Source organism: Calliopsis andreniformis, chromosome 7, assembly GCF_051401765.1.
Source record: "Calliopsis andreniformis isolate RMS-2024a chromosome 7, iyCalAndr_principal, whole genome shotgun sequence".
Lineage (NCBI taxonomy): Eukaryota > Metazoa > Arthropoda > Insecta > Hymenoptera > Andrenidae > Calliopsis > Calliopsis andreniformis.
The window spans coordinates 10,196,879-10,221,936 of record NC_135068.1 but is presented as its reverse complement, the minus strand read 5'-3'; the positions used below and the strand labels follow the sequence as shown (position 1 = coordinate 10,221,936).

At 35.4% G+C, this 25,058-nt stretch overlaps 5 protein-coding genes across 7 annotated transcripts; 3 read left to right on the top strand and 2 right to left on the bottom strand.

The window, feature by feature from the left end:
- Window positions 1-105: 105 nt before the first annotated feature.
- Trs23 (trafficking protein particle complex subunit 4-like protein Trs23) lies at window positions 106-1,213 on the top strand. Its single transcript, XM_076382591.1, has 2 exons — window positions 106-399; window positions 523-1,213. Exons 1-2 carry the CDS (start codon window positions 225-227, stop codon window positions 999-1,001), a joined length of 654 nt encoding a protein of 217 aa, XP_076238706.1. The 5' UTR covers window positions 106-224; the 3' UTR covers window positions 1,002-1,213.
- Window positions 1,150-5,444, bottom strand: LOC143181901 (juvenile hormone epoxide hydrolase 1). Its single transcript, XM_076382588.1, has 7 exons — window positions 5,219-5,444; window positions 3,229-3,340; window positions 2,937-3,129; window positions 2,304-2,661; window positions 2,029-2,228; window positions 1,728-1,962; window positions 1,150-1,595 (listed from the first exon to the last, which is right to left on the bottom strand). The coding sequence occupies exons 1-7, from the start codon at window positions 5,275-5,277 to the stop codon at window positions 1,379-1,381; spliced, it is 1,374 nt and encodes a 457-aa protein (XP_076238703.1). The 5' UTR covers window positions 5,278-5,444; the 3' UTR covers window positions 1,150-1,378.
- LOC143181900 (tonsoku-like protein) lies at window positions 2,526-19,706 on the top strand. Of its 2 annotated transcripts, none has more exons than XM_076382587.1 (6): window positions 2,526-2,592; window positions 15,297-15,554; window positions 15,629-15,797; window positions 15,876-16,291; window positions 16,363-18,348; window positions 18,425-19,706. In XM_076382587.1, exons 1-6 carry the CDS (start codon window positions 2,559-2,561, stop codon window positions 19,384-19,386), a joined length of 3,825 nt encoding a protein of 1,274 aa, XP_076238702.1. In that variant the 5' UTR covers window positions 2,526-2,558; the 3' UTR covers window positions 19,387-19,706. The 2 variants fall into 2 exon arrangements, with proteins under 2 accessions (XP_076238702.1, XP_076238701.1); XM_076382586.1 differs by lacking the exon at window positions 2,526-2,592 and adding an exon at window positions 12,654-12,900.
- LOC143181902 (guanine nucleotide exchange factor for Rab-3A) lies at window positions 6,199-14,811 on the bottom strand. Of its 2 annotated transcripts, none has more exons than XM_076382590.1 (8): window positions 14,736-14,811; window positions 11,544-11,856; window positions 11,231-11,473; window positions 10,741-10,976; window positions 10,277-10,660; window positions 9,684-9,786; window positions 9,545-9,611; window positions 6,199-8,443 (listed from the first exon to the last, which is right to left on the bottom strand). In XM_076382590.1, the coding sequence occupies exons 2-8, from the start codon at window positions 11,769-11,771 to the stop codon at window positions 8,364-8,366; spliced, it is 1,341 nt and encodes a 446-aa protein (XP_076238705.1). In that variant the 5' UTR covers window positions 11,772-11,856; window positions 14,736-14,811; the 3' UTR covers window positions 6,199-8,363. The 2 variants fall into 2 exon arrangements, with proteins under 2 accessions (XP_076238705.1, XP_076238704.1); XM_076382589.1 differs by lacking the exon at window positions 14,736-14,811 and adding an exon at window positions 12,677-12,833.
- Window positions 19,707-20,036: 330 nt separating the features above from the next.
- On the top strand, window positions 20,037-24,576 carry Oseg4 (intraflagellar transport protein Oseg4). The gene has a single exon (XM_076382058.1). The coding sequence runs from the start codon at window positions 20,037-20,039 to the stop codon at window positions 23,586-23,588; it is 3,552 nt and encodes a 1,183-aa protein (XP_076238173.1). The 3' UTR covers window positions 23,589-24,576.
- The last annotated feature ends 482 nt before the right edge of the window (window positions 24,577-25,058 follow it).

Sequence of the window (25,058 nt, the reverse complement as noted above, 5' to 3'; positions counted from 1 at the left end):
ATAGGATAATATAAACTAAAGTTAGTTGCACTCATCTTGTAGGTGGCGCTGCAGGCTTTCTTGTAATATTCTCCCTCATTTCTGTACCATAACCTTAGAGATAGTTGACAGTGACAGTTGTCCTATAAACAGCCGCTTAGAAACTACAATTAAATGAATCTTATAATGAGAAATTGAGAGATTTTTGTACACACAGTAAAGTTAAGTGAAATCTAATTAGAAAAATGGTTATTTATGGTGTTTATATCGTGTCGAAATCAGGTGGTTTGATTTTTAATCACGATCACAATGTTCCTCGGATTGAAAACGAAAGGACATTTAATTATCCTCTCGATATAAAACTGAGTTACGAAAATAAGAAGATTGTTGTTTCCTTTGGTCAGAAGGATGGGATCAATGGTGAGGAAAATTATTTTAATTTAAAATTCTTATCACTACGTAAAGTGTTTTTTAAGATAGCTAGCCTTCGATGAATATAGTGCACATATAGTGATAATATTAGATTAAATATATGTGTTTTAGTGGGCCATGTTCTAACAGCAGTGAACGGCAGCCCAGTAATGGGGCGTGAGTTAGAGAATGGGAAGGATGTGTTCGAATTGCTAGAACAGCCAGAAAACTTTCCAATGACGCTTAGGTTCAGTCGTGCTAGGATGACAACGAATGAAAAAATCTTCCTGGCATCCATGTTTTATCCTCTGTTCGCAATTGCTAGTCAGTTGAGTCCTGAACCACGTTGTTCTGGAATAGAAATGTTAGAGGCAGACACATTTCGATTGCACTGTTACCAGACACTAACTGGAATTAAATTCATTGTTGTAGCAGAGCCTACACAAAGTGGAATAGAAATTCTCTTAAAAAGAGTGTATGAACTATATGCAGATTATGCTTTAAAAAATCCATTTTATTCTTTGGAAATGCCAATCAGATGTGAATTGTTTGAGTCCAATCTGCAAACTTTGCTGGAGAATATAGAAAAGTTTGGTGTTAGTAGTGTTTGATTACTAACAGAACTGTCTACGTTAATTGGTACCATTACAGAAAAATGAACTACATATACTGTGTAAATATGTGATATAAACTGTGTGTAAAATGCTGCTGATAAAGCAGATAAACGAGCCAGAAAGAACACGTTATGAACGATGATGATCGAGTGTGATCTAGATGTTTATTTATATTGAATATGAAATATACATTACAGTTTATCAAAGTACTTTAAAAAAATATATTAATAACAATAGAGATCTATCGTTGAGCTTCTCCAAATCAGAGCTGGGCATTATTTGAATTATTTCGAATAAATATTTATCTAAAATAATTATTCGAATCCTCATGCATCTCAAATTTTGCCCAACCCTGCTCCAAATTACTTTTAAAATTATTGTGATTCTTTTTGCGTGTGTTGCATCAGTTTTACAAAACTAAACACATCGTCAGCCAAAAGTTGGGGTTCCTCAAAAGCTGCAAAGTGTCCTCCACGTGCCATATAGTTGTACTGTACTATATTAGGGTATCTATTCTTAAGTACACTCTTGGGCATCTTCAGTATTTCGTTGGGGAAGATAGCACACGCTGTGGGCACCTTTACAGGTAATCTGGAAAGAGAACAAATAAAGTGGGGGGAAAAAATAAAATAAAATATTTGGTTGTAAGATAAGCAAAATATTTTGTCATGAGAAGCTTCAGTATTTTACGGAATAACTTAAGATTTCTCATTATTAGCTCACCGTTCAATTTTCAAGGCTCTGTACGCCGTGTTCATAGTCTCAGCATACAGACGAACACTTGTCGTCATACTGTTTGTCACCCAGTATACCATTATATTATCTAGAAGTTCGTCTAGTGTGTATTTCTCTAACAGTGCCCCATCATCTCGTGTTTTGTACGCTTTGTTCGTCCACGTACTGAATTTTTCTAGAAGATAGGCTGCTAAAGCGTCTGGAGAGGATGATACAGCAAGTCCTAAAACATAAAATTTTATATAGTTTCATGAATCACTAAATTTACGATTCACGGAAGAAATTTTACCTATTGTGTCTGGCTTCGTAGCTTGAATATGGAAGTAACCAGTTTCTTCGATCAAGTTTTTCAAAGTCTCGCCAAAGGGATAGAATTTCGAGTAGTGTTCACTTTCCACGATCAGTGAAGGGAAGCAGCTTCCAACGAACGACCAAAATATATTACTCATGTCATTTGCACTACACATGTTGCTGTGTAAACCTATGACTCTGAAAAAAAAAAATAAATAAATAGAAGTTAAGAATTTTATTATATTTTCTAGAAAAGAAATTTATTTTACTTACTTTTCTGGATACAGGGTTGCCATATTAGCAGCAACAACAGCTCCCCAATCTCCTCCTTGCAGATAAAACTTCTCAAAGCCAAGTCTCTGCATTAAGTTCTTGAATATAACTGAAACCTGCGCAGCACCCATTCCAGGTCGAACAGCTCCTTCAGAGAAACCGTATCCAGGAAGGGATGGTAGAATAAGTTCAAATACGAAGTCATACTTCGGGGAAGGTGTAGTCAGCAGAGGTATTATTTTCTGGAATTCGACAATGGAGCCAGGCCATCCGTGTATCATCATCAAAGGTAGGACTTTTACATTCCTGTCCTTCGGAAGGTTTGTTGGCTTGATGTGATAGAAATGTATATTCAGACCTGAAATTTTATACATATTTGTAGGTAATTAAGAATATTCTGTTGCTTTTGAAGTTAAAATACTGCTTGTATTATAATAAAAGCTCTGAGTTTTATGAAAATGAAATATGTAAAGAATTTTCCTGTTAGGGAACGATAATTGAGCAAAATTACTTCATTTAGAGTATTCAAGATACCTCACTGTAACTTCAAGAGTGAAAGAACTTTCTTGTTTACCTGAAGTTTTATAATATAGACTGGTTGGCTAGGAATACTTATTAATGTGGTATTTTTACCTTGAATGTTCGTCACAAATTGGGGGTATTTGTTCAGCAAGGCTTGTCTCTCCGACCAATTGTACTTGTTGTTCCAGTAATCTAGTACTGGATTCAGGTACTTGCTGGAGATTCCATAAGTCCATGCTACGTCTTCCAAAGGTTCCACATAAGATCTTCTATGTGAAAGACGGTACTTCAGGTCTTCTATGACCTTAGAAAGAATTAAATGATCATGAATCCTTTGAACTCATTATATTACAAAAAAAAAAAAAAAAAATAGGTAAAAGGCCTCATATTTTTGTTTTATTACCGATGATGAGACATCAATTTTGAATGGCCGAATTTCAGTAGATTCTTTCTCATTTTTTTTGGATCCCCAGTTGGTCTCAGGCAAAGTTGGGATATTTAAATCCCCAGAGGAACTAACAAAAATATTACATCATCAGTTAATTGATAATAACGCGATACAGAGAATAAACTTGAAAAGATTACATGAAAGATTCAGATTAGCTTGAAAATAATACTTCAGGAGATAAATATATCGCTTTTGTGACCTTATTAAGCGGAGTATGTGGCGATAAAATTTTATCATTGCAAATAAAAAAGTGCTTAATGTATCGCAAATGAAAGTCATATTAAAAAGTGATAAAATTCTCTCACTTTTATGTGTATTTTATAGTCTCTGCTATTCAGTAGTAAATAGCTGTGTTTAAAAAAAGAACGCCAACACGGATGTTCTACTTTGCTGTGTCATCCTTTGTGGGATCGTCAGTTATGTAAAGTCATTTTTTATATATTTGAAATCTGATAAATCTATCGATCGTTCTGTCGGTAAAACAGTGTATAATAAAAAATTTTATAAATTATTGCATTTTATATCGTTGGACTAATTTTTTAGCTGTATAATTATTCATCTGTAATTGAATTATTTCGTTTCTGAGCAGAAAATGTAGGATGTAGAAGTCACTGCTGACTACTTCAATTATCATAACTACCTCATTAATATTTAATAGCAAGTTGGTGCCGTTTATTAATAATTAGTAGACCGCGGAAATTGATGCAAAATAGCGTCTTTGTAGGAATTTAGCGCAATAAGTTTACATTCAAAATGTGGCTTATCAGTAAATTTAGATACATTAAACATAAAAAATACAGAAAATGAAGGTGAACAATAAGGTGCAAATTATGGTCTTTGAAAGAAGAAGAAAGTATGTTAATTTTGGCTCCATTTCTTGAATCTATGAGATTCCATAAAAAATGACAAAAATTAGAAAAAGTGAGATTATATATTTTTTCACGCATTTTGTACATATTTTTAACGAATTATTATATTTTTATGAAAATCCGCAGTCTAATAGTTACTATTTGGTATTATACTAGAATTTTCATAAAAATAGAAGAACAGAACGACTCTCAGCCATAATTAACACAACACATGTCTTACAAATCGACAGGAAAACTTTCTACTTTCTACTATACATTGTTAGAATGTTCCAACTATGCACTGGTAGTATCTGAGAAACCAAAGTGAATATTCTTCTTGAAAGACCATTTATAAATAAGACAAAGAATCGTAAGCAAGTGCATTCCACAAATGCCGATCTTTTTGCATCGAGAACCGAAGCAAGGGATTACTCGCGCACAAGTTAACTGATAAACAATCATTTTCTGTTTTACTGATAGTGGAGCTAGTAATCAAACTATCTCAATTTTTTGATAAGCTAATAATTTTTTCAAGCATTTCTTTTTTGTTTTCTGTTAATTGGAGTAAGAACGTTCTTTCATAAAATAACAAGAAAAAATAAGCAAAATATACATATCTGTCTTAGCCATGAAATAGTTAAGTATTGATTACTTTTTTTTTTATGAAGAGGCCTTGTATTTTTATTTCTCTGTTAATTAGACGTTCTAAGTCCAATAACAGAAAAAGAAATAAAATAAGAATATAGTGTTTCTCTTGTCACGAAAGAGTTAAATATCGATTATTACTACTTTTTTTATGAAGAAGAAGTCTTGTATTTCTTCTGTTAATTAGACGTTCTAAGTCCAATAACAGGAAAAAGGTAAAATAAGAATATGTCTTTCTAGTCACGAAGGAGTTAAATATTAATTATTATTATTATCATCACTTTTTTAAGAAGAAAAAACCTTTTATTCTTATTTATCCTGTTGATTTGACGTCATTCCATGCGCTTTAATAGGAAAAAAGTAAAACAAGAATATAGTGTTTCTCTAGTCACGAAGGTATTAAATATCGATTATTATTACCTTTTTATGAAGAATACGTTCGAAAAACTCACCTAAAGAAAATAGAAATCCCGGCAGCAATGAGCGTCAGAAATATTGCGGCTTTCAGCATTTTGGTAACTTGTTCAACTGACGCCTGAACTGGACGATCGCCAGTGGTCGAATGGAGATGTTATCAGAATTTGACGAAGAACTTGGAGACAGATAATGGAATACCGGGGCAAAGTGTAATTGTGTATGATGGACAGTGAGGGAATTTGATTCGACACCTAGCGGTGTTACGTGGAAACTACCTCTTACCTACGATTAGGATCGGAGGTATGATACTGTATAGTTGTCTATAGTCGCTGCAGAGAAGCAGAATAGTATAGTTTGGTCGCTACAGGATTGAATTAAGGAGAGACTATATACTACTTTTCAATACGTTCGCTGCCGATCACGCGATGGCGCGTGAGGAGCCTGTGTTGATGTAAGGGCGAGCTGCGCGGGTGGCAATTCTTAGATCGTGTGACGTTTCAGATCGGCAGCGAAGGGAAGGCTTGAGGAGCCTGTAGCTCTGGGCTTCCCCCTTTTTGGGGACTTATCTTTTGGTATGCTGAAATAAATTCTTGCTGATATTTAAGAAAAGAAGGAGCCACGAAATCGAGACTGTGGCTTTGTATTTTTAATGTATCGAAATGGGGTCAGAAGGCGCCCAAAATGTAAAACACATAATTTTACTCACAAATTGTGACCCAAACCACATTCTTGGGATTGTGAAATGATCGAAATCTCAAAAGAAAATGTGGTGAAAAAATGAAAGAAAAAGTTTCCTTAGATACATCTTAATTAATCTCATAGATTTAAAGAAACGTTTTTAAAGAATATATTTTTTTGTGGACTTTGTAAGTCCTATTTAATTAAGAAAAACAGCATGATTTTACTTTCAGATGAATCCAATCTCATTAAAAATGGCACTATATTTTCATATACGTGATAGGAAATTTACATATGTACATGTCACAGGAAGCGTTATTGTAGATAAGATGAAGGATTCAATAATAAAATGATACAATTTTATTTCACAATATTAAAGAAAGATTCATGATCGAGTCAAAAAATATTGAGTTACAATAAACTTATTATTAACTAAAAATGAGTGTATCAAACAGTTCCTGTTTGAACAGTAGCTCTTCTTTTGTGTAATTATGCGACAATTAGCTTTCCTGTATCTAAATAAGCGCGATTATACTTAAACTATTTCTACCAACATAATTCAACAGGGCTTTATAAAAGTTATTCGAAACCGATCTTTGGCAACTTTGAACAGTTTGAACAATTATACACTACTGAGAATATTTCTAATTGACTGTTTAACATGAATATTGTTAGACTTTCTTCTGTCATCAGTAATTAATGTTCAATGAATGTGTTTAACGCGCAATCTCCTTGAGTGAGATTTCTGTCCAGCATAAATATCATTAATAAATATCAAAAGGTATTCGAAAAAGTGCTGTCTCAGTTGGGAAGATTTTTACTTAACTTTGTATCATTATGCACTGATGCTAAACAGTGTATACACTGTATCTCATTACTATTAAAAATTCTAAACTGGTTTTATAGTTATGAAACACAGTTTATTCACTGTTTATTGTACTTTAAATTAACTGACATTAGACAGCACTTTTTTAACTGTCATGGATCAATCACAAAAGATAGCAAAAAAGATATCATTTTTTAAAATCTTGAACTTTCAATAACAAGATTGCACAGTGTCGCGTTATTTACGCGAAAAAATAGAATTCCTTTTTTTTCTTTTTGAGATAAGTAGAAACTATTTCAAATTAGTTGTTTTCATAATTTGAACACATTTCTTCTTCACTGTCTAGAATTTGATTTACAAAATTTACTGGGAGACCAAGTGTCACCTAAAATGAATATTCCTCTATCTGGAATTTCTACAGTTATTATCCTACTAATTATTGTAAAGCACCTTTAATACACAGGAAACATATTCTTAATAATTAATTCTTTATACGTATAAAACATCTTTATACTTTAATTCATATATACTTAATGGAAGAATAAAGAAGCGTAAATGTTCTACTTCAATGATATTTTTTGATTCATACTTCAGAACAAAAAAAATAGAACACTGGAAGAAGATCGCATAAAAAGTTCCACCATCACTGAAGATTGAAACATTTTTATGTATAACAATAACAATGTTTGATTATATTTAATATATTACGTATACGATTTAAATAATTCTGAAGGTAAAACTAAATTGCAATTGAAATTAGACGTGTTTCAGCTACAGCACATTAAATGTTCATTTGAAACACTTCTTATCACCTTGGCCATATGTAAATTATATGACATGTATGTATAATGCTTCGTGCAACTTTTAACAGTATACACACTTTTATATGCACGTTAATTACCAGGTACTAGTTAATATTTGCAACAGAAGAGAACATATGCCTTTGATTTAAAATAATACAGCTTTTTTTTTGTGGGCGAAAAATATGTCTCTGGAGAAAATTAAAGTAAATCTAGAATCTGATTTTAGGTGTCCATATATGTAAATAAATAAATCTAGAATTGAAAGAATTCTAAAAGTAAAAGTAGCTACTTACACTATTTGCTGCCATAATTTAAGGGAAATAAAAAATATACTTGTCAATAAATTATAAAAATAACGGAGTAACTTTTCTACGCGATGTGTGATCAAATCACCACTAACTAGAAAGCTAAACTAAAAACTAGTCACGTATTATCGACGAGCGAAAAGTCAAAAGGCACCATGTTCCCCAATATCTTAAAAATATTTCGTTGCACTTTGAAACTGATTAAAACGTATTCGTAATAAGTAATAAATTATATTCAGATTAATTTTCTAATCTGATCATTAATTATGATCAGATGTTTAAAGATATTTTAGAAATTATAATCTCAAACAAATTCATGAACTGGCTCGTATAAATTCTTTTTAAATAAATTCGAAGCGTTTTACGCCGTGATAGAGGAATCTGAGAGCGCTGATATATTAAAACTTTAACATTCACTATATAAAATCTCGATCATAAGAAAAAATGATCGAGGCTAGTTAGAACGATTAAAATTTTTAACAATCTACGATTGATGTAAATGAATATTAACAGATTCATGGCCTAATTTGTTATATTTGAGACTAGAAGAAGACCTCCGTGGAGAGTGTTAGGACGAAAGTGCGAGACCCAAACGAGCGAACGCCATTTCCTTTCGTAATCGTGTAATTTCCCAATAAACATCATGAACTGTAATAAGAATCACATATTCAAATTCTATATCAAAGACTTTGCCTGTTCTGTATTGCTGAACAAAATTATGGCATAGACAAATTTTTAGTGAAAATTGGCCAACTTTGACTGACGATAACTCAGCGAAAAATTGTCATAGAACCATGATCTTTTTTAGAAGTTAAAGCTTGAAATCTTTACTTTAAGATGCTATGTCTTGATTTTAAGTTCAATGCAAATTTATCACTGTAACTTCTTAAATCTGGGGGTATATTTGTCATATTAAAAATTGCAAAGTTTGATGAGATGTAGGGGCTAGAGAAAATTTTTTTCAGAAATAACACTTACAGTAGCTTAAAGTGTAAACCTTACCCTGCATTTTAAAAAAAAGATCAAGTCGCTGTGATTTTTTTTCGCGGAGTTACAGCAGTTTGAAATCATCCTTGCATTTTTCAGCACATCAACTAGTGCCCATACGAGACAAAAATACAAGGGTTACTTCAAAATGCCGTAACTTTGCGAAAAAAAATCGTAGCAACTTGATCTTTTTTTTAAAATGCAGGGGAAGGTTTGAACTTTATGCTAGTGGAGACGGCATCCCCTAAAAAAATTTTCTTAAGTCCCTGCATTTCGTCAAACTTTGCAATTTTTAATGCAATAAACGTGGCTTCGAAATTTAAGGGATTGCAGTGATAGGTATGCACTAAACTTAAAATCGAGACACAGTATCTTAAAGTAGATATATCAAGCTTTAATTTAAAAGAAAAATCATGATTCTACGACGATTTTTCGCGAAGTTATCGTCAGTTAAAGTTGGCCAATTTTTGCCCAAAATTTTTCTATGCTTTAACTTCTTCGAGCAGTGATTATACGAGTAATATTTTGTATTCAATCTAATCAGACTGCCTTATCATTATATAACTTTACTTTATCTTCTTATTAGATTTTGAAATTGAACAAAACACGCTAACCAAAGCTTTGATTTCATCTTGATTTCAAGCAGAACAATTTCATTGGAATCGCTGCACGACCCAAAACTTGAATAAATTACTATAAATGATCATTTTTTAATCCAGTTTGAATGTATAACAATTTGATATGAAATTTAAATATATTTACCTGAGCTTTTGACAAGACCCCGCTCGATATAACGTAGGTAATTCAAAAAGTCGCAGACTGCTATAATCTATAAAAATTTACTTAGCTGTATATATACTGTTACATAATCATAAAAATTGCTAATAAAATCTCAACTCACTCGATTACGACAAATTTGTGATATGCTGTACCACTGATTTTCTTGATCCCCCAGTCTCATTCGATAATAACATTGCCGCGGTGTTTCAAGTAGCACACATTTTCTAAAAGAAAATCAACATTTTTGAAATTATAAAAAATAAGTTTTGAAAACAATACAGGGTGAGAATACAGGTTGAGTCTCTCGCGAGGAGACTCAAAGCAGTGCCATCGTGAAAACATCGCAGTGAGACTTTATCATGACCTAAGAAGCTCACAGTGCTCTTATGCGTTTCTTAACCTCTTCATTTACAATTTTCTTTCGTAACATTATTACCCTTCCTGCCGATTTGAAATGAGTAACTAACCCAAACTGCCAGGTACAGAGCTCCCATTAAACGAACATAGATCCCTCACGCGTTAACGCGTGATGGGCAGCGAAGGTATTTAAAAAAATGCACGAGTTAGACTCGTTAAAAAAAGGTGAAGAGGTTAACTGAAACTCGACACATCCTATACGCAAGCATCATGTTCCCACTGAGATGTTTTCGTGGCTGTACTGTCTCTGATTCTCCAAGCGAGAGGATCACTCTGTATTTGCGATATTGAACTTACTTTGGAAAAGTGAATTTCGTTTTGTCACTAATCGCTTCGATGAATATGATACCATCGAGAACAGCTTGCCTAACTTTTGTACCCAATTCTTTATTAGGGAAGTCAAGACAAAGGTCAATATCTTCTTTAAAAATTCTACTAACAAAAGGGTCGCCCTTATCTACACATGGATTAGCTTTCCATTTAAGAAACTCTGTATGTACTCTGGGATCAACTTCAAGGCCGAAATCTTTACATTCTTTGTCTTTTTCTTTCTCTGGATCTTTCTTCCAATCCCTCTCTAGGGTCTCTCGATCCGATGGCAAAGATGGCCTTTGTTCTTTCAGCGGGGAATCCGGTGGAGAGTTCTCTCGACCGTATTTTAGATTGAAATGCGATGGTGACCTAAAAAACATGCCATTTAAAATTCACAGGATTGTTCTAAGAACTTTTTCCAGAAAAAAACAGAGGAAATGTTTTTTTACCTTCTATGTTTCCTTGCAAAAAGACCTTGCTGACCATCTTCGCTAATCGGTCGATTTTTGGTATCAATTTGCGGATGCAGATGGAAATTCGGTTTAGCTGGCGTTGAAGTTAATACCAGTGTCTTTAAAGCTGCCACTTCAGCTGCTAAAACTTCAGCCTTCATACGACTTTCCTCTAATAAACGTTCTGCCGTGGCTTGACGTATATTTGCTTCTCTTACCATGTTGTGAGCCTCCTATGTAACAGATTTTAATTAAAAACTTCAATTCAAAATTATAATATTTCAAAGATTAATTACAAAAACTAGAAGAGGCAATATAGAGCTAAAAGAGGAACATAGGATATTTAGGCTGTGTGGTCGATGATTGTAGGTACACATTTGTAAGTAAGGTATGGAAGGTTGAAAGTGGCAGGATGATGTAAACCAAGTCCATTTCTTGGCCTAAAGGCCGAAATTACTAAAAATAATAATATAATATTTTTGTTTACCTGAAAGAGGCTGGCAGTGAGTTCTTCCAATTCCGTTTCCACATCTTGTTTGATTCTTGAAAGTCTTGTGACTTCTTCGTCCTTCAATTTCAACTCTTCATGAGCTCTTTTAAGTTCATCTTGTAATTTTGCTACAGCATGTTCCTTTACTTCTGCTATAGCTCTACCCCACTGTAGAGTAGTTGGTGATGGCGGCTGCTTAATTTCTTTCGTAGAACATGACTCTTCTTTTTCCTGAGAGTTCTGAAATTGAGTTCCATAATCAGAGTTCAAATTTCTATAGATTGAACCTTAGAAAAATTGTTTAACTTACCTGGATATCCTTTGAAGACAATGATATTTTTGAGAAGTTGTTACAACAGTTGACTTTTGTTGAATCATTGATGGAGTCTTGATCATTTATCAAAATCTCAGTGTCTTCTTCATGAAACTTGATGGACAATGGCTTTATACAATGATTTTGATTCTCAAAAGGTTTATGTTCATTCCCATTCAACCTTGCCAGAATGTCACAGGATTTTGAGAGTTTTCTTTCTTCCATCGTTGATGAATTTCAATGTTGCAATTAAACATTGTGGTGCTTTCCAATGTACGCAAATAAAGGAGCAGTCTTGGTTGAACTGGAACTGAAAGAATGCCACATTAAATTTACAATAATATTCTGAACAACTTAAACTCTTCCAACATTCTGTTACTCCAAATGACAATTTTAAATTAAATACAGACATATTGCGCAATAGCATGTACATACTAATGCCTGAGTCTAAAATAAGAAATTGTGCTATAAATAACTCCAGTACATCTGCCTCGTTGAATATAATCTTGTAACCATTTTCTTTCTCTGAATTGGGTCAAATGAGTTCTAATATGGCACTAAATTTTAGTGACTACTTAGTAAAGTATTCAATAAAGAACAGTTTTCGTTTTCAACTACCAAGATCCAAGATTTTATTTTACGCTACGATTAATATGTATTTATTATTCACAGACTTCACCAAAAAAAATTCATAAATATGCAAACATATTTGATAATCCCTGCCACAAATATTGCAAAATACTGTGAAAGGCAATTTGAAAAATCACAAATCCTTAACAAATGTCTAGTAAGTGGACTCTACCCCTGTTCATTGGAATTAAAATCGTGTTACAAGATTCGTGTAGCATCCACCGAAAGAGACTCGTGCGTCCTAACGGAACACCTTAATTAATAGCAATTTATCTCCATAATTAGAGTCACGGGGAAGAACAATTCCGTTAAGTGTTCTATTTCGCCGAATGAAGAAAGGGCCTCCACGAAATCGAACGAAAAACCCAGCGAAATTCGAGAGGACGCTAGAAGAGAGAAAACTTAAACAGCATCCGTGGGAAAGGAATTCATGTATCAAGAATCCCACGTATCGATCCAGAGATACAGTGATTCTAATCCTGGGAGCATCCTCGACTCACCCGTGAACCTCTGTTTACGCAACTCTCCAGCCATTAGTGGGTTTGACGAGGGATCATGAAAAGATATCAGACGAGAGGCGAGGACACGTCCAGATACCCTAATTCGTGCAATATGTCAACTCCTCGCGAACGTCTCGCAGAACGCGCCAGCCATCACCTTCCAGCGACCCGCGACACGGTCCGACTGAAGTCCCACGGAATGAATGAACTTTCAAGCGCCACAGGTTACCCGCTGCTGAATCTTCGTACTAGCTTGTACCAGCTTGTACTCGTGCTCCGTAGATTATGAAGCAATTCAAGCTGCGTACGCTCGAATTGGGATTGACAATTAAAAGAAATTGGCGAGACTCTGGGGAAGAGCTGGGCGAATTTGGGATTCGTTTTTCACGAAAATGTTGCTTGAAATTTGGACGATTAAATGCACTTGTAGCTCATTTCCATTTCACAGCTTGCTGAGTTGCACATGATAAATGTTTCTTTTTTAATTATTATTTTCGTCTAGCTTCTTGTGATTCCTAAGGAAGCAGGATTTATTTTATGGTACTTTTTCTGCCTTAGACTTTTTCATCTACTTGGCGTAATTTTTTTACTTTTTTGAAGTTTTTTTATGGGTTCCTTTTTAAGAGGGTTGTGTTCTAGTTGAAATTCTCAGGTAGCACATAAGTCTCGAAGATGTCTGTTTCATGTTCATTTTATGCCTGAACGTCTTATGACATAATTTGGACGTCTTAAAGACTTACTGATTTGTAATTTCAGACGTTTCAAAGACGTCTTCTGGACATTCTTAAAATTTCGCTAGATGTCTTTAAGACTGTGGTACATGGGCTGGATGTACTGTTGAATGCAAGAAGCTGAGGACACTGAAGCCTTTTTTATTATGCAAAAAATCGTTAAATTTCATTTAAAAAGAAGAGCAAAAAAAGATTGCACTTTGCAACTGTACTGCAGTGCATTATGAAAAAAATCGCACTCTATGATTTTTTTTCTAACTTCTGTTGAAGCAGATTTACCTCTATAACTGTTTTTATTTTCGATTAATTTTTTTCTGGAAAAGTGTTCACATTTTTACTAGATTCTATGCATTTGAAATCTGAATTTTTTGCTTGAGTTTTAATGGCATTGTAAAGAATTTTACTACAGTGATTCTAAATTTTATTGAGTCTCTGTCGGTGAAATTTCAAGCGTCAAAGGTCACCCATTGTTCATTCAGTCCTCGTATTAGTCTCGCGTGTTCCACAGATCGTGAAATCATTAAAGTTCATGCATATTTCGAAGCGTTTGAATTCTCAATATTTGAAAAAATTCTAATATTCCATTGTTTCCCGCTAGGAGCTCAACTCGTTATCAATTTCAAATTATGATAACACAAATTGACCTCAAAACAGCACGCTCTTCTTTCATAAAACATTGGGTGTTTGCGTATCGAAAGAAGCTTATATTCCACTGCCACTAAGAAAGACTGTACCACCACTTATCATCACTTTAACGTAATTTAGATTAATGAAGGAATTTCAGTTGCACTCAATGCCGCAGGAGCACGGAATAATAATTATTCTCTCACGGCCTCGTTTCGCGATTGTTTGATTAGCACGGAACGTCGGAACTTTTTGTTCCCGTTTCGAACAGTGGAATTATGGTTTAAGGTAAACGTCCCAGTACATGAACACTTAATAAGCCAAATGTCTCGATAAGTGAGCGATAAAAAAATGTCTCGATACTTGAATATTATGACTAGACTGTGGATATTTATGCGAATTCTTATTTTCATAAATATGATCAGTATTCAAGATTTATTATGTCCTATAGAATACTTAATTTTTGATATTTTGTACATATTTTTGCATATTAAAATTTCCCACAAATGCATATCCACTGTCTAATTCTAATGTCCCAGTAGCCGAATATACTATTTTTTGTTTTCATATAATTACAGTACTTAGAATTTAAGTTCAAAATTGAATATAATTATAGTTAGTGTTCAAGTATCGAGACAGGGTCAACTACTGGGACATTTTCCTTAATTTTTCCATGTAAAATTATTTTTTATGCTTGACAATACCTCCAGCACTCTTTTCGGCGACGATAATCGAACGTCTAGTAACTTAACGATTTCGCTCGATCTCTCCGAGAATGGCACTCAGTGCTCTCTTCTTTACCGTTACGAGGCGTCTGCTGTTTGATGATTTTCGCGCGTGACTATGGCTTTTGGTTTCTGCCCGCCTTTGTGTCTGTGCGGCACGTGTTCGTGAGCACAAAGCGGGTTTCGATCGGTTCGATCCTTCGGATGTGAATCACTTGCCTCTATAATAATCCATTTTTCCACACAATGGATGCGGAAAGTGAGTGATAATTTGATAATTTCACTTGTTCGTTTGCTAAATATTTTTTCCTCTTTTTCCCTCTTCAGCGCGATTCCAGTGAATTATGCACATGTGAATGACATTAGCACTCGCAAGTGCTAAAGTTAAACTCATTTTCAACAGGATGCTTTATGAATAGTAATCACGAGATGTAGTTAATTGTGTAATAACCACTATGTATATCTCTGAGTGGCATTATCTGTTGTGTGAATGTATTTGGTGATATTTTTGTGTCATGTTTTTTTCTTACGTATTTTAAGGGTTAATCAAGAAGAAGAAACGAGCTAAGCGAGATGGCAATATTAAGCAGCTGGCTGAAGTTCTCAAAGAGCTTGGGGATGCGTATTTTGAGAATGGGAAGTTCGAGGATGCTTTGCAAGAGTACACGGAACAACTGGAGATCTGCAGTATCTTGGAAGACAAATTAAATATTGCAGTGGCTCATAGAATGATTGGAGAGATCCACGTCAATTTTGGAACCTATGAGGAAGCATTGAAGCACCAAAACCATTATTTGGGTTTGTTTACAAGTGTTCTGAATTTACAAGATCCTGTAAGGCAATTACAATAACAACATTTTTGTGTTAGGCAGAAGGAGCCAAAGAGATAAACAATTTACTAGAGGAACAGCGTGCTTATGCTACATTGGGAAGGACATATTTTTGTTGGGCTGAAAGTTTGGATGATAAAGCTGAGAATAAAACTGAGGCTCTCACAAGTGCAAGAAAAGCGTATACAAAGAGTATTCGTCTTTGCAATGAGTACAGTATCTTATTTATATGTAATTATAGTATTCTACATGCAATTCTTTTTTTAAAAATGTATTGAATTGTGTGCAGGCTGGGAGAAATGGATATTCAATTGAAAGAATTAGTCACAATGAGGGCACGATTACTTTTAAATCTGGGGTTAGTCCTAGAAGCTCAAAAAGAACACCAGCAAGCCATAGACCTAATGGAAAAAGCTGCATGCTTATGTGAAACACATAATTTGCGAGAAGATTTCCACAGAACACAAATTGCTCTAGGTGGAGTTCAGGAGCGTCAAGGAGAGTATGAACTTGCATTGGAGCATTTCAAAAGTGCAGCCAAGATTGAGAATACCGCGTTGAGAGTAGAAGCACAGTTGTTTCAAGCAGAATTGCTCTTAAAAATGGAAAAATGGTACGAATCGCGCAAGATATTAGTCTCCCTTTATGTTATGGACAATTTACCACAAAACTTGAAGCATCAAGTGGAAAAAACTCTCAGAATAGGTATGCTTCTAAAATAAAAAACTATAACACGACTAATGTAGGATTTTTTTAACATAAATTCATTTTTTCAGTGGCAACTTTGCACGCAGCCGAGCAAGCTCTAAGCACAGAAGAAACTGTAAGCGGAAGAGTGAAGCTTTACGAGGAGCTAGGAGATGCAGCAATCGCCGCGCACTGTTTTGAGAAAGCAATCGATTATTACAGAAAAATGCTTGCATGTGCAGAAGAAGTTAAAAGCGATCGCGTAGGAGCAGCCTTGCTAAGTTTAGCGCAAACCTTAAAAGATGTGCAGCGATACAACGAAGCGACCGATTTCGCCCGCAGAGAGCTAGAACTCTGCGCAGATCCACGCGAGATATGCAGATCTGCTTTATTTCTCGCTGATTTATTAGTAGACACTAAAGCAGCCGACGAGCAGATCGAGGAAGCCTACGATTTGGCGATGATCAACGCGAGAGCTTGTAATGACGCTTCTTTGGAAGCCTCAGTCTTGAAAGAAAGACTGAATTACTTAAACAACACAGGGAAGAAGGAAGAAATAGAGATACTTGAGGAACAATTGAACACGCTGAGAGAATTGTCCAATATTGCAGACAGTGATAATGAATCTGAAGAGAATAACATCGGCGCGAATATTTGCTTAGAGGATTTGTCGGATGTAGAAAATGAATTAAGAGCGAAGGAGAACATCAGAATGAACAGAAAAAGGACTAGGAAAAAGTCAGTCGCGATAAAAAGGAACGAGAAGGGCGAGACCCAACTTCACGTTGCGTGTATCAATGGGAATATCGAAGCTGTGGAAAAACTGCTAGCAGAAGGTCACTCCACGCGTGTCAGGGATCATTTTGGCTGGACTCCGCTCCACGAAGCTGCTAACCATGGATTCGTGGAGGTTGCAGAGTTATTGTTAAAGCATGGAGCAGATGTGAATGATCCTGGAAGCTTAATGTGCCAGGGAGTGACGCCTCTTCACGATGCAGCGTCTTGTGGGAACATTTCAATGATGCGACTGCTAATCAAGCATGGAGCGAATGTGGAACTGAAGGCAAATGAAAACGATACTGTGCTAGACTGCCTGGAGCAATGGAGAGATCGTGTGGATTATTTGTCTCCTGAAGATCAGGCAGACTACGAGGATATGTATAAAAAACTGTCTTCCATGATTCCTGCAAGCCAGAGGAAGAATTCGAGGCGATTGAGTAAATCTCCATGCAGTTCCAAGAGCTTTACTGAAGAGAGGCGTAGTCTAGGTGAAAAGGTCTCTGCAGGGGAGGACTATAAAAGAACCATAGCTAGTTTGAAGCACAGGAGTGACCCAATTGGAGCTCCTCTGACTTCGAGGAAACGCATCGTGAACCCCCTGTTGAACAGCGAGGATGTGCTTCTGGATGATTGGCTGGAGGATGATATTAACGAGAGTGTCATCGAAAAGAGGCATTCTGATGACTTCTCTTCGACGATTAAAAGAAAATCGAGTAATGGTGAAATTGATAATGAGAAGAATTCAAAAAGGCAGAAAAAGAATGATCAGAGTCCTACGATGAGAGAACTGGACTTAGTGGAAGGGAATAGTAATGATAGTTGTGATAGTGAAATAGTACACAGTTTTAATGAACGAAAATTTGGGAAAGGAAAGCGACAAGCTTCTTTACTATCAATAGGGTTTACTAAAAATTCTGTTTCTCGATCTCCTTCGCCTGCGATTCCATTTCCCATAGACTTCGAACCAAGAGAAACTGGGATCACAATGAAATCAGTTATTTTAAATGTTTCTGTCGATGATAAAGTATTTAAAACACAGGTAGAAGTCTCGAGTACAGCAAAACCATCAGTACAGGAAATTTTAGAGAATATTGAAAAGAAATTTTACGAGGACTGTGGGTGTAAAGCTAAGTTCGATTTGAAAACAGTGGATGGTATTGTGTTAAATTCTAATAACGTATTTACAATTTTAAATGAAGGAGATATTGTTAAAAATTTGAGGTGTGAGATAAACGAATTAGAAATACCCTCTATTGTCGACCGATACGGAACTATTTGTAAAACTTACAAGATAGGTAAATAGACTTTAACTTAGTTATTATAATTTTTAATGTTTAGTTATTTCGAACTAATTATTGTTAATGTTTTCAGGTGTTCGTGACTTTGTGTCAAAGTGTTTGAAGTCTTGCGAGAATACGTTCACTCTGCGCTTAAAGCAGGAGGATATCACTAAGGAGGAACTCATATCAGTATTCAAAACCTTAGAATATCAAAAGAATGTTCAAATTTTAGATTTATCCAGCGGAGAATTGCATGAAATAGGGCCAGCTTTAAATAGCTGTATTTTAAAGATATCGACTTTACAAGAGTTGTGCCTTCAAGGCTGTGATATAGATTCTAATTGCCTAAGCAAATTAGAGAAATTACCTGTACACCTCAAACTTTTGGATCTTAGTTATAATCCACTTGGATCATCGAGTCAAGAGATACTTTTCAAGCTTCTTGCTCCTCTGACTCGACTGAGGACTTTAAACTTAAGATATTGCCAGCTATCTAACTTCCGATTTCTCTTAAACAACAGTAGTCTTGTAAATTTAGATATTTCTTGGAACAGTTTCAATGAAGATGGACTCTGTACCCTCTTACAGAGACAACTCCTTAACTTGAATTTATCGAATACAGCTTTTTCATCTGAATTCAATTTAGTTCAAAGTATTTTTAATAGAAAAGAGAGTTCATTCGAGAACTTGGAATGTTTGGAGCTTGCTTCTTGCAATCTGGCAGATACTGATATAAAAAAGATACTCTCGCAGGCGTCAAATCTTTCTAAAGTTATACTTAGGGGAAACAGAGGGGTAGGCGCGCAGTCTTTGAATTTGTTGTTAAATCACACACCAACGTTAAGGCATATTGATATCAGTGGATGCAAAACTGTCGATGAATACCCTGACACTGAGATATTCATTGAGAATCCAGAGACTTGTACATTAATCGCGAGTATGGCTCCTGAGGTTTATAAGTGTTGGCTGTGTTTGTGGCGAGGGAAAGCTACTGCGAAAAAGTTAGCGCATAATCTTGTAATTTTTAAACCTTTTCAGGGAATCGTAGGATAAAATCAAATATTTTTGTATATAGAATAATGTGTATAAAGTTATGAAAAACAAATTGCAGTATAGTGATAATCGAAATATTCACTTTTTTATACAAAATGCAGTTTAATACTAAAAATGTGTAATTTTAAATAAAATTTTTCTATTTATAGGAATGTTTATTCTTATTCAGAAACGGCGTAAATTTGAATGGATTCGAAATTCGCGCCAAAATATATTTCATTCATGTCTTTTTACTATAGAACGTCGTATTTAAATCAATGTGAATGGGACTACGTTTGACGTACTCCATTTCAATGTGTACTCGTGTGTAATCAATGTTCGTTGTTTACATTAGCCTTTCAGTCAATTCGTAGCCAAACAAACCACTAAAAATATGTATGTTCAAATAAATATATTATTTTAAAATCAATCTGAAAAATAGGGTTGACCTAAAAATGCTTGTGTCAGAGAATAATTAATATTTGACTTTTTGTCTGACCTAGATAATTATTGTACAATACAGTAAGTAGTTTAATGAAGAAATTAATAATTTATTGGAACAATTCACTATATATTTTTTTTAAATATAATTGAGAAAGTAAATATTTCTTTCAGGAGTTCATGCAACACTAGAAGCAAGCATTAAAAATTGATTATTTAACATCGTTAAAATGTTTGTGTATTTGAGTAAAAAAATAGCAATACCAAACAATTTTCGACTGAACTGCATAGCATGGAACCAGAAAGAAGGTTACATAGCAGTCGGAGGAGAAGATGGTCTCTTAAAAGTGCTCAGAGTCGATTCCAGTGCAAGTGGTCCCACCAGTGGTGGAAAGTCTCGTAATTTAACTGCTGCCAGTAATTTGAGCATGAATCAAACTCTAGAAGGTCATAATGGGCATGTACAAGTCCTTACTTGGAATGAGCAACATCAAAAATTAACTTCCAGCGATCAGAATGGTGTGATCATAGTGTGGATGCTATATAAAGGTTCCTGGTATGATGAAATGATAAACAATTGCAATAAATCAGTGGTCAAAGGGATGGCATGGAGTTTGGATGGCCTAAAAATTTGCATAGTTTATGAAGACGGCACAGTTATAGTAGGATCAGTCGATGGTAACAGAATTTGGGGGAAAGACCTGAAGAATATTTCTCTTGCTGCAGTACAGTGGTCTCCTGATGGAAAATTATTGTTATTTGGTATAAAAAATGGAGAAGTTCACCTTTACGATAATCTGGGCGTTTTTTTGAGGAAAATAAATATGATCCCACTGAGCACTGGACAAATTCAAACCATTGTAGCACTGCAATGGTATGATGGAAGAAATGGCTACATTGCTTTGGACTGCCCCACTCTAGCCATTTGCTACAGGAGTGGCAAAATACAGCTCATGAAAGATACCAACGATGACAATCCAATTGTAATAGAGACTGGCATGACTGCAGCTTGGTGCTGCTGGAACAGCTGTGGCTCTTTACTAGCAGTCACAGGCATGAAGTCATTGTTGGGCAATGGAGAAACAAAGGACACGAATGTTATCCTTTTTTACACACCATTTGGTAAACACATGAGGACTCTAAGAATACCTGGCAAAGAGATCACCTGTTGTGCGTGGGAAGGAGGATCCCTGAGAGTAGCTTTGTCAGTTGACTCTCACATATACTTCGCAAACATTCGTTTAGACTACAAATGGACTTATTTCAGTAATACAGTTGTTTATACCAATGAAAAGATTACTAAAGATGGCATTTGCATTATGTTCTGGAATACAGTTAACAACACTTGTTGCACTAAGCATGCGAGAGCGTTAATATCAATAGCTTCGTATGGAGATCATTGTGTGCTGGCAGTGAGGAACGACCTCATTCAGGGATCTGAGCAGTTCGCCCTTCTAGTTTGTAATTCCATAGCCACACCAATAGATACAAAGTTTATTGACTTGGAGCCACTGTGGGTGGCCATGACGAACAGCATCGTCATCAGCGCGTCGAAAAACAATTTTCTGGTATGGAGTTATCGCACTCCTAGAAACACTATGTTACACGCAGGACGGTTTAAGAGAGACAAGATTTACCACATAGACGAAACTCCAACTGGAGTGACGGAAGTTATTCACGATTTGGACAAGGACAGATCTTTTGAAACGCCTATTAACACGAAAGCTACTATGGATCCCATTTGCTGTTTAGCCACGACAGAGAATGTTCTGCTAATAGGCAGAGAATCAGGAATGATTCAGCGTTACTCCTTACCGCAGGTGACTCTAACTAATAGGTACAACACAGCTCATAAACTCTACAAAATTGCAATTAATTGCGATTCCTCTCGTGCGTCTATCATGGACACCAGTGGCATACTGACTATGTTAGACTTAGAAATAGATTCTAAACGAGCCAGCTCGAAAGATGGAGAATCGGACGATATTAACAAATTCGAGAGGAAAGATGTCTGGGCCATGTGCTGGGCACAAGATAATCCAACTCTGCTTGCCATTATGGAGAAGACCAGAATGTATGTACTGAGAGAATTCGATCCCGAAGAACCGATATCTTGCTCTGGTTACATTTGCTCCTTTCGGGATCTAGAAATAAGGTGCGTTTTATTGGACGACCTTATGCAGAAGCCAGAAGACACGAGGAATGAGTTAATAGTAGATTTAGAAGTAAAATCCTTGAGGGATACTAGAGAGTTGCTGATTAAAGTAGGATTGAAGGAAGCTCAAAATTTCATTCAAGATAATCCACATCCTCGATTATGGCGCTTATTAGCAGAGTCAGCTCTCAAAAAATTGGACTTGGAGACTGCAGAGAATGCAATGGTCCGTTGCACTGATTACTTAGGGATACAGTTTATAAAACGATTACAGAATGTGCATAACGATCAATTGAAAAAAGCTGAAGTAGCAGCGTACCTTGGTAACTATGATGAGGCAGAGAAATTGTATTTAGACATGGATAGAAGAGACCTTGCGATTTCACTGCGTCAGAAACTAGGAGATTATTTCCGAGTGGTGCAGTTGATGAAGATGGGCATTGGTGGGTCAGACAAACAAATGGAATACGCTTACAATAAAATCGGGGAGTACTATGCTGAGAGGCAGAATTGGGAGGGAGCAAGGGAGTACTATGAAAAGAGCAGAAACTTGGAAAAGCTTATTGAATGTTATTATAAACTAGAAGACTTTATCCAGTTGGCAGGAGTTGTGCAGCAACTACCAGACAAGAGTCCTTTATTGAGGACAGTCGCAAGGATGTTGGCATCTGTGGGCATGTGTTCTCAGGCAGTTGCAGCTTACATAAAATATGGAGATGTGAAACTGGCAGTAGACACTTGTGTTCGTCTGAATCACTGGGATCAAGCAGTAGAGCTAGCCAGGACATACAAAATGGCTCAAATTGGGGAACTACTGAACAAATATGCGAATCACCTTCTGTCCAATGGCAAGAGGCTGCAAGCGATTGAATTGTACAAGAAAGCAAACTACAACTTGGAAGCTGCAAAACTGCTGTTACAGTTGGCAGAAGAGCAGGCTAGAAACAGAACCAATCCATTACGTGTGAAGAAGATCTATGTTCTAGCAGCACTGCTGATTGAGGACCATATTAACAGTGCACCAGCAACCAAAGGAGGCAGGAGCAATATTGTGATGGGTTTATCAGAGAACAATGAAGACACTCGAGTGATAGAGAATGCCTGGAGAGGTGCAGAAGCGTACCACTTTCTTCTATTGGCTCATAGACAGATCTACGCAGGGAACTTTGATGCAGCCATGAAAACAGCTCTCCGACTCAGGGAATATGAGGATATTTTGGAACCTGAGGACATTTACTGTCTTCTGGCTTTATGCAGTGCTATTAACCGTGCCTTTGCTGTTTGTTCCAAAGCGTTTATTAAGTTAGAAGCCTTAGAGAATATCTCAGAAGCGGCTAGAGAAGAGTACGAAGACTTGGCTGTGGATATTTTTACTAAGCATAATCCTAAAGATCTGTATAATTCCAAGGCAGAGTGTGCTAATTGCGAGAGTCTTGTGCCAGATTGGTGCGTCGCGTGTCCTGATTGTATGACAAGGTTCCCCCCTTGCATCATTTCCGGAAAGCCGCTGATGAATCTCAGTAATGCATGGATTTGCACCGTATGCAGACATCATGTTGCCACGGAGCGTGATGTCGTTAATATTAATGCTTGCCCTTTATGCCACAGCACAGTCACTTACATGTGAATCATTGTATATGTGAGTACGACAGCGTGAGCATGATGAAACGAGTAGTTCTGCATTAATTATTAAGTTCGTTTATTTTTTATGCTGGCTGGATAAGAAACACGCGTTCACACTTAAAGTAATTAGGAGACTGTGGATTTTTATTTTAATGCATTTATGGGAACTTTTAATATGTTAGAAGTTACAAAATGCATATAATATACAGGATACATAAAGTGTACAAGTAAAGTACAAATTGGCGTATTTGAAGAGTGAATAAAATTTTTATTTATAATCCACAATCTAGTAATTAGGTATGGAATAATTCAGGACATTTTTGTATCTTCGTAGACGATCGTCTAATTATTTTGATCCGTGTACATTAATTGATCATTTGAATGTACATAATGCAGAGTGTCTAGACGATTTTTTTGGAAAATGGTAGAGCATGATGGAACTTAAAATGTTACTGATCTCTGATTGCATTTGTAGATTATATGTTCGGCAGTATTTATATAATTTAATTAAAGTAATTTATTAATTGAAGTAGAATTAAATATTAATAGATAAATAAGTGAAATTCTATTCCTATTTTTTAATGGGTAATAGCAGCGATTCCGTCCAGTGATTAAAGTATTATATATAGAATATTAGAAATATACTAGAAAATATTTGAAAAGTTATTTTAGTAGATTCTACAATTTCGAAGTTCAATTAATACAATTTTTGTTATAAATAGAGAAATATTTATCAAACTGCTTCAGACACGATTTCTGACTTGCGTCATTGTTGAAATAAATGTGCGACATTTATTATTATTTATAAATATACACTGTTAGATAGCGTATTTCAATCAGCCATAATATCTCATGCATAACAAAAAAGAAAACAAAAGTTTAATATAAAACACTCACGCAATACGACAGGTAGCTTCAGCTCTAAGTCTCCGTCCATTTTGTATTTTACATTGAGCACGTGACTGTTGTTCAAATTCAAATATACATTTCTAATCAAACTAAATCTAATCGTTTCTTCCTCTTAAGATCAGCCTTCATATTCAATTAAAACAATCGTAAGATAGACTTAAGTATACTAAAAAAAGTTGAATAATCTAAATATTTTAGAAACATTCATCTTTCAAATAGATATTTTTCAAATTTAATGCACCATCTTTAACCCCATTTTTATTGACGCCATCTGCAGTCTGGATCCATGCACTTCTTCATGCTTTCGTATTTTAAAAGCTCTAAAACAATTTTTGTAATTTCCTAGAATATTGTTTGCTAGATGTCATTTTCACTTTTCTTAAATAAGGCAAAAGAAAATTGAGAAACAAAAATGATCTGGATTGTAACCAATCCAGGTTGCGAATGGAAGGTTAAATTCCTCCAAAATTGACCATTTATTAAAAAAGTGAGTGACATTCTAAGCGTAAACAAGTTTCGCGTTCCGCGCATGGCAACACGCATGGCGCGCGATTCGTTTGAAACC

Coding starts and splice junctions, on each gene's coding strand:
- Oseg4 (XM_076382058.1), top strand. CDS start 20,037: ATGTTTGTGTATTTGAGTAAAAAAATAGCAATACCAAACAATTTTCGA.
- LOC143181900 (XM_076382586.1), top strand. CDS start 12,732: ATGAAAAGATATCAGACGAGAGGCGAGGACACGTCCAGATACCCTAAT. Junction 15,555..15,628: donor GCACCAAAACCATTATTTGG/GTTTGTTTACAA, acceptor TGTGTTAGGCAG/AAGGAGCCAAAGAGATAAAC. Junction 16,292..16,362: donor GGAAAAAACTCTCAGAATAG/GTATGCTTCTAA, acceptor TCATTTTTTCAG/TGGCAACTTTGCACGCAGCC.
- LOC143181902 (XM_076382590.1), bottom strand. CDS start 11,771: ATGGAAGAAAGAAAACTCTCAAAATCCTGTGACATTCTGGCAAGGTTG. Junction 11,474..11,543: donor TGTCTTCAAAGGATATCCAG/GTAAGTTAAACA, acceptor ACTCAATTTCAG/AACTCTCAGGAAAAAGAAGA. Junction 8,444..9,544: donor GGGTCTTGTCAAAAGCTCAG/GTAAATATATTT, acceptor TTCTTATTACAG/TTCATGATGTTTATTGGGAA.
- LOC143181901 (XM_076382588.1), bottom strand. CDS start 5,277: ATGCTGAAAGCCGCAATATTTCTGACGCTCATTGCTGCCGGGATTTCT. Junction 3,341..5,218: donor GGGATTTCTATTTTCTTTAG/GTGAGTTTTTCG, acceptor TATTTTTGTTAG/TTCCTCTGGGGATTTAAATA. Junction 2,229..2,303: donor GCAACCCTGTATCCAGAAAA/GTAAGTAAAATA, acceptor TTTTTTTTTCAG/AGTCATAGGTTTACACAGCA.
- Trs23 (XM_076382591.1), top strand. CDS start 225: ATGGTTATTTATGGTGTTTATATCGTGTCGAAATCAGGTGGTTTGATT. Junction 400..522: donor TCAGAAGGATGGGATCAATG/GTGAGGAAAATT, acceptor TATGTGTTTTAG/TGGGCCATGTTCTAACAGCA.